The sequence below is a fragment of the Atta colombica genome, unplaced genomic scaffold (assembly GCF_001594045.1).
Source record: "Atta colombica isolate Treedump-2 unplaced genomic scaffold, Acol1.0 scaffold51, whole genome shotgun sequence".
NCBI classification, from domain to species: Eukaryota; Metazoa; Arthropoda; class Insecta; order Hymenoptera; family Formicidae; genus Atta; species Atta colombica.
Genome location: NW_017259541.1, coordinates 373566 through 382589, shown reverse-complemented (window position 1 = coordinate 382589; position 9024 = coordinate 373566). Strand labels below are relative to the sequence as shown.

At 25.0% G+C, this 9024-nt stretch overlaps 1 protein-coding gene across 1 annotated transcript in view; it reads right to left on the bottom strand.

Moving 5' to 3' along the window:
• The window catches only part of LOC108691757 (beta-1-syntrophin), a 272624-nt gene extending 263615 nt beyond the window's left edge, over positions 1–9009 (bottom strand). Inside the window, exon 1 of the mRNA XM_018199646.1 lies at positions 8917–9009. Coding sequence (XP_018055135.1) covers positions 8917–8940 — 24 coding nt within the window. The 5' untranslated portion in view covers positions 8941–9009. The remainder of the gene's footprint in view (positions 1–8916) is intronic.
• Between the last annotated feature and the right edge of the window lie 15 nt (positions 9010–9024).

Below are 9024 nucleotides of genomic sequence, written 5' to 3'. Positions count from 1 at the left end.
AGGGTGTCTCATAAGTTTTGGCAAATCAGTTTTGTGTAGACAGAGCAGACTAAATTGAGTCGAAAAGTTTTACTATTTTCGCAACAGTTAACAAGATATTAATTTCTAAAAATTGTCAAATATTGATCTTGAATAATTTTTTCCTCTAATACTATCAATTACTCTAATACTATCAATTTACAGAAAAATTACAAAAAGCAAAAATCATTTATTTTCTTCTTGTAAAGTTCTGAGAATTTTTTTTAGAATTTTTTAATATCGCATTTTCTCATGTTGATAAAAATAAAAAAAATGTAGTACTAAAAAAGTTGATAAAAATTCTGAAAAAATTCACACAGTTCTATGAGAAGAAAATAAATGATTTTTGTCTCTTGCAGTTCTTCTGTAAAGTTTTTTCTGTAAAGTTGATAATATTGATAATATTTGATAGTAAAAAATTATTCAAGATCAATATTTGGCAATTTTTAGTATTATTATCAAAGTAATTATAATAATATCTTGTTAATTATTGCGAAAATTGCAAAATGGTAAAACTTTTCGAACTCAGTTTAGTCCGCTCTGTCTATGCAAAAGCGATTATATAATATATATATACATAGTATATATAACAATCATTTCTTGAATTAAATATTTCTGAAACATCTTAATTTCGAATTGAGTCGCTTGTAAAATAAATTTAAAGTTAAAAAATAATCCAATACCTTTTTGCACACATAAAGCTACAAAACATTAAACAACTTAGCTACTTTGACGACTTTGATATTATATTGTTTCTTCAAGTTCTTTTCTTCAATTAATTACTCTCAAGATATTCTACTCTAGAATTTATTATTTAATGCTTCACTTAAAATACATAAAGGCAAGTAAATAATGGATCATAAATAGAATATAAAGATATAAAGAGACTGTCGACACTTACTAATTACTAAAAATTCCAGCTTTTCTAAATTTTTGTAGCGTAATTAGCAGATACCGTAATTAACAAAATTGAAATATTACATTCTTTTCAAAAATAAATCAAATAAATAGCGATAAAAACAAATTCTATTAAATTTTTCTTTTTTACAAAGTGTGCTGCGTTTATATCAATTTAATATCATGATATTATAAAACAATAGTATATTTCTATATACTTTTCAAGATATTTAATAATACTGATATATATCATATATCGATAGATAGAATATATATCATAAGTTATAATTTAAAAGTTATAATTTATAATATAGTAATTATGTTTTTAATTGTTAAGATAAATCTGCATGTAAACACAAATTTTAAAAACAATATAAAACTTCAAAATCCTAAACATTTTATGCTTTTGAATATTCAAAAATTTTAATTTTGCTTTTATAAAAAATCTAAAAATATTAAATTTTTATTATGTAGAATTCTAAACGTTCAATAAATTCTTGACATGTTTTATGAAATAATTAAGTTGCATTCACGTTATTCTTCCTAAAAGCTCCGTTGACAAAATATTTGGTAATATAACATGTAAATAGGCTTTTAACAGTGCGAATAAAAAAATGTAAAAAAACGTTACGCAGGGAGCAGTAGGCGGCACGGCGCCATTTTAACAAAATTGATCCACACAAAGTATTAAAATGCGGAAACAGACTCGCTCGGTCGTTTTAGTCGATATACATACGAGCTGCACGAACGAATGCGACCAACTGTGTGAACCATGCGTGTGGAAAGAGCGCGATGGAAAGAGCATAAAGAGAAAAAGAGAGTAGGATAGAAGGTTTGGAAAACTTCGATTCCATGTCGAGTAATCGGAAAATGCATTACGTGCATTATATCGTGGAAATAAACAACAATGCAAAAATGAAGAACAAAAATGTGAGTCTTTCAGTTGCTCCAATTATTCGAAATATAAAGTAGAAGTCGTTCAAAATTATATTAAAAAAGAATTTCATTATTTGTTTGTTTTTTTTTTTAATTCTTGTTTGCATAGAAAGTATCATTTTTAATATTAAGTAACAATTTAATTCAATTAGTATTTAGTAGAGCTTTAAAAATTTGTTAACTTTTATATTGCGAATTAACTTATTCGTAATCTTAATATTATACTAATTTTAATTTATACTAATCCTCCAGAGAATAAATAAAATTCATTAAATTCATTAATTTTTAAAATATTTGTATTGCCAAATTGTACTACTAAAAATAATTCTACATTATGTATCATTTCAAAAAAACAGTGACGTCGCTAGTTTAATATTTAAGCTGGCAAGATCACAAAAAAACAACACAAGGGCAAAAATTAACATCACTGAATTTGTACTAATTTGTACCATTGAAATTAATATTTTACATGTATTCTCCTTAAAATGACTTTATTAGTATTATTAATACTTACAATCTATGAGGCATTCCACATCAAACCTTTGAAACATTTTGTTTTTTTTTTAATTTGTTAACAAATTCTACAGATGAAAATATGGGACTCATGTTTCATGAAAAAATGTGAGATTTTTTATGAAGTTATTGGTGCTTGTAAGTTATAGAAATTCAAAAAAAACATCGCTCATATGCAAATATTCAAATTATTATATCGTTGAAACCATTAGTCATAAAAAAAATGCTAAAGATCGATTTTAAAGAGCGTAAACTGTTCTATGAATGGATTATTTTTAATTTATCATTTTCATATAAATAAATCGTTTTCTATTTGTTTACAATTTTTATGAACATTTTTTATCATCAACTCATCAATTTAAAAATTTGATTAAAATATCATCATATTTTCATTTCAGTTATGAAGTAATTCTGAAAATTTCAATATGAAACTCGAAATACTCGACTGTATAGTTAAAAACTTCGAGTTCCATTTTGAAATTATTAGGGTCATTTCATAATTGAAAAGGAAATATGATATTTTTACAAAATTTTTAAATTAATAAGTTGATGATAAAAAATGTATATAAAAAAATGTATATAAATTGTAAACAAATGGAAAATGATTTATTTAAATGAAAATTATTTAAATAAAATTATTTAAATAAAATTATTTAAATAATAAATTAAAAATAATCTATTCATAGAACAATTTGAGATGTTTAAAATCGGACTTTTAATCTCGGAAAATTTTGCATTTCTTTTTTTATACAACTAATGATTTCGACGATATAATAATTTGAATATTCGCACGTATTTTATGAATTTCTGCAACAGGCGTCAATAACTTCACAAAAAAAATCATTTTTTTCGCAAAACACATGTCTCATATTTTTATCTGTAGAATACGTTAGCAAATTTAAAAAAATGTTTCAAAGGTTTGACGTAAAAATCTCATAGATTGTAAGTATGTATTAATAAAGTCATTTTAAAGAGAAAATATGTAAAATATTAACTTACTTTCAATGGTACAAATTAGTACAAATTCAGTTGTGTTAATTTTTATCCTTGTCTTGTTTTTCTTATGGTTCTGCCAGTTTAAATATTAAATTACAATAGTAACACACCACTGTTTTCTTGGAAGTGACATAACATAAAATTGATTTTGGCAATACGAAATAGTACAAATTCAATCCTATTGATTTCTGATATTATTTTTCTTTTTTTCTTCCATTTTAAATTGATCCTGCCAGCTTAATATTAAGTTAGCACCGCCACGATTTTTTTTGAAATGACACACGGTACAAAATTATCATTAATAGTACAATTTAATACAAAATAAGTACTAAAAATTCCAATAGTATTAAAAATTCCAATAATATAATAAATATTAAAAAATCCGATGTGATTCTGCTGATTTGGTCCTATTAGCTTTATAGAGCTGATCCTCTAATATGTCATCGTTATACAATAAGTACACACTAAAAATAAACACAAATATTAAGCAATATTTCCATTCAAACACACTAAAAATAAACACAAATATTAAGCAATATTTCCATTCAAACACATCTTCCTTTTTTTTCCTCCCATCTCTTTCATTCGCATTTTCAGTTACATCCCCAATCTAACGCTCTTTTTCTCTGTTCTTCTTTTTCTCTTGTTCTCGCACACGCGCATTCAGTCAGTGGCCATAAACTACTAGTATCCGACGCACGCTGAGGTTATTGGTTTTTTCAAAGGACTTGACAGTACCGTATACATGCTGCTGTATGATGTATCTACATCTTACACAGATGAATTTTATTCTTCAAAGAAAAATATATCTGAATTGTTTTAATATTCATGCAAATTTTTATCTTATGATATAAGCAGATATTTCATAATAGGGTCATATTAATACTCTCATCAGTAGCAACGCTTTTATTATTTAATTAGGTGCTTAATTTGAAATATATAATAGTTTTAAACATAGTTTGTATTCTATGTTAATCATATCACTTCTTATTTGCTTTTGCTTTCAAAGAATAAAAAACTAAGATGATTCAATAACATTTTGTGCGTCTACAAGAGTAAGTATAAAATATTTTAACTAAACGAAGAAAAGTCTTTATTTAAAAGATAGCTATATGAGAAATGCATACAACAATTTAGGAAACATTTAGAAATTTTACAAAAATATTTAAACAAACATTTCTGTGTTACTATAGCGTGTGCCATATTCGATTTTCATAGCAGTCAATATAGTCTCAACAGCACTACGATGCAGAAAGAAAGTATTTTCAAACTTCATGTTTATGTAAATTTATTATTTATCGTGTATCATTTTTAAAGCATATTTTAGTCAGGTTCAACAATACTAATTTTGAAAATAATAATAAAAATTACAAAAATATAACATTTAAACATTAAACGATTTTTTTATATTTTCTATACCTTCCTATCATTGTTTATGTGAACTTTACAGAGAGAAAGAACTTCTATAAGAAAAAGATATACACAGATATACACAGATCAATGCTAAAAACTTTATGTATTATAGATTATAACAAGTTTAACAAAATAATATTCTTGTAAAAATATTTATAGAAAATGTAAATTCTAAATTTTATTTTGTTATGATATTTAACAAGTTACTTTTTTAGTAACAAAATCAATGTATTTGTATCGCGAAAAGATTAAATATTATTAAATATTATAAAAAATTAAATATAAATTTTTTAAACCTGCAATTAAATAATAATAAAATATGATAACGATAAATTATATTGTATTATCATGTATAAGAATTTGGAAAATTATAACATAATACATTCATATGTTTTAATATGTGATTTCATTCTGAATTTTTGCAGCGTGTTTTTCACTACACCACTATTGTTCTTGTTGGCAAGCGTTCGGCACCATCGTCATTGCTATCAACGAACGCAACAGCAAATGAAGAGCCGCGAATGCCGACCGGTTTTACGTACTCATATCTACTCTAATTCAATTACGCCATCCGGTACAATCTCTCCGTCTACTCGGTGGCGTATTTATAGCCACGTGAATAATCTACACTTTTCCACCATTTGCTCTCTTTCCCTTTTCTCGCCTTTGCAATAAGTGTCATCCGTGTGAAATCTGGTCATGATTCACGAATGATTCCACCGAATTGATCCCTACCTTCATCGTCGATTTTATCCAATTTCATAAACGTGGAAACGTTCAAAATTTCGGAATAAAGTTGCACATCATCTATCAAATTGAAGTATTTTACAAGAATTAATACCTATGCGCATCTATTCCCGCTCTCGTTAATCTTAATTTTATTGTTATTTATTATTTTAAAGTTTAAAAGTCCGATTTAAATTATATTTTTTTGTTGTTTTATACAAAATAATATTTTTTTGTGGTCAATGAATGGAGAGGAGAAATTTTAAATATAAAGCAGTTTACAATCTTTTTTTATTTATACAGGGTATTCAAATTAGTGATAAGTCTTTCGCATAGGAGCAAAATGAACTAAACTGAGAAGAAAAGTCCTCTTTGCAATTTTCGCAATAGTTAACAAGATATTAATTGTTAAAAATTGCCGAAAATTGGTCTTTAATTTTTTATTCAAATATTATCAACTTTATAGAAAAACTGCAAGAGACAAAAATTGTTTATTTTCTTCTCATAGAATTCTATGAATTTTTCCAGAATTTTTTATCAACTTTTTAGCATTGTATTTTTTCATTTTTACTAACATAAGAAAATTCTGAAAAAATTCTTAGAGTTCTATGAGAAAAAAATAATTTTCATCTCTTGCATTTTTTTCTATAAAGTTAATAGTATTTGAGTCAAAAATTATTGAAGACTAATTTTTAGCAATTTTTAGCAATTAATTTCTTGTAAACTATTGCGAAAATTGCAAAATGGTAGAGGATTTTCTTCTCAGTTTGATCCATTCTGTCCCTGTGCAAAAGACTTATCACTAATTTCCAAACATCCTATATATTTCAAAAATTTATCAATTAATATAAAAAAATGTATTATGTAAAAGTTCTAATTATCTCTATAAAAATAATATTTTTATAAATAATTTTTTCAAAAATTCACATTTTCAAATTATTTTTAAAATGTATCGTCGATACATTTTAAAAATACGTACATAAATAAATACATAAATACATAAATAAAGTATACCTTTATTTATGTATTTATGTATTTATTATTAAAACTTTCATATAAAATATTTTTTAATATCTTGAATAGTTTTTGAAATGTAAAAAAACTGAAAACTGCTTTAGATATAAAGGATAATCTCAGCCATAATTAATATTTTTTGAAATTCATCTATTTATGAACCTATTTTATAACCTACATGTATACGAAATTAAATTAAAATTTAACATTTCGAGATTATGTGCCTTTGTTAGATATGAATTTCTAATATTTTAACTTGAAAACAGAGGCAATTTTTACTCGATATATTTGAATTTCGCACTGAAATTATAAATTAAAAAAAATTCTGAATATTATATAATTAGTTGCAAAGGGAAAAAGTAATAGCTATTTATGTAAAATTTCGTGTAAAAAATATTATCCGATCAAGGTTATCTCACAATTTTTTTAATGAAATCATTAATTTCTTTTATATATTGATTTATACAGCCATTCTGCATAGAAAAGAATTAAGTAAGATTGTCAAAGGATCAATAATTTACATATTTCATCAAAATGAATACTGAAATCTTGTAAGAAAATTTCCTGACAATTCTCGGATTTTTTTCTAAGTATTTTTGTTCAAAATGTCAGATAAGATTAGAGAATTTTTTTAAAGCAACTTTAAAATAAATTAGTGCAAGTAATGCAAATAAACTACATATTGAAAATTGATAAAAGAAACAAGGATTCTACGAGACTGTATTTATTTTCTGCAATTGTGGAGCTACGAAACTTACAGGATAATGAAGGGGGAGGAGAGAGAGGGAGGTTTACTACAAAATAATATCTGTGAACTACCTTATTCTGCCGAGTATCCTCTTCTATTGTTATTCTGGTATTTTTAAAATATAAAAACTCACAAAGCACACACGAGAATATACATAGATATGTACATATGTTGTACACTTATCCCTATTAATATACATCTTAGTTTTGAGCACCTTACTACACACGTTGGATCATTCGTGTCCTGGAATTAATTTTCATCACTTTTACAAGTACATTAAATGATTTATATATATATATTGACATCTTTAAAAGTATTTGTACAGTTGTATATTCATAACAAATTGTAGATAAATTGTTATAATTAAATATAATTAACAAAATGAGAAAAATGCACTGTTTCATATAAAAATATAAAACTCTGAAACAAAAATATTTAAAGAAAAACTATAATTCAATATCTTAAAATTAATATTCCAAACTACAGGAAAAAAATAGTTCAAATGTTGGCTGTTCAAAAAATGTAAATATTACGTATAAATTATGTATAAAAATGTATTATTAAAAATGTTGCTTTAATATGCATGATTGGCTATAAATTGAAGATATATTGCATTTCTATTTTAAATAATGCATTTTATTATTGATATTGTGTTAAAAAAACTTATAATTTATTAGGAAAATGTTCTTTATAACATTACAGACAACATAACAACATTTAACACAAGGTTGCAAAAAATCGTGTTTATTAAGGGCTAATATATTGTTTTAAGATTAAATTCGTTTTTTTTTAATAATTCGCGAAATATTTCCGCAATCGAGAATTGAAAATAAATAAAAAAATAAAAAATTTTTGATTACAAAAAATATATACTCCGTACACATGTTGGGTTATGACCCAGAGGTGAACTTCGGAATTACGCCCGTTAAAGGATACGTACAAAATGAGATCGGCAACGTACAAAACTTGTTCTCTAGATGTCAACGTTTTTTAGGAATCGAAAAGAGACCGATATTTGACCAGGCTCTTAGTACTTCAAAGAAAAAAAAATGCACAGGAATGACTCAAAGGAGTGTATTAAGGATTACTGCCGATTACCAACATTTTGCGATATAAGAAAAATGATAAAAAAAAAATATTTTCAAAAACAGACAGAATTTAAATTTAAAGGTGAAATTTAAAAAATTCCTCCATAAAATTCCATGAAAATCGTGAAAATTTCATGTTTTCCTAATAGTAAACAGCCTGTTCATACTTTATTTTGACAAACTCCTCGTGACTTAAAAATATTCGTGATTTTTCATTAAAGTATTTAGCAACATAATAAAAATCGACTAATATAATCCTATTTATATATAACACATGATGATAGATATAACGTAGCAATATATAAAATTATTTTCTTTTATTTTATTTTCTTATATTTTCTTTACATCAAGATTTTTATTTCATTATTTCGTAAAAAGTCATGGCAAAAGAAAACCTAGAAAACAATAATTTTCAAATTATAAAACATTTTTGCATTTACATTTAAAAGCATTTAAACTTCATATCACAAGGTCGTAAAGTCTTAGATAGTTTATGTAAAATAAATAAATATGTAGATATATCACTTATATGTGTATGTATAGACGTATAGATGTATAACTATTTACCGTTTTACGCGCGTGTATGGGCATATGACTTCCGGTGGGAAATAAGAAGCTCGTCGCCAGGCCTGTTTCTCTCTCTCTCTCTCTCTCTCTCTCTCTCTCTCTCTCTCT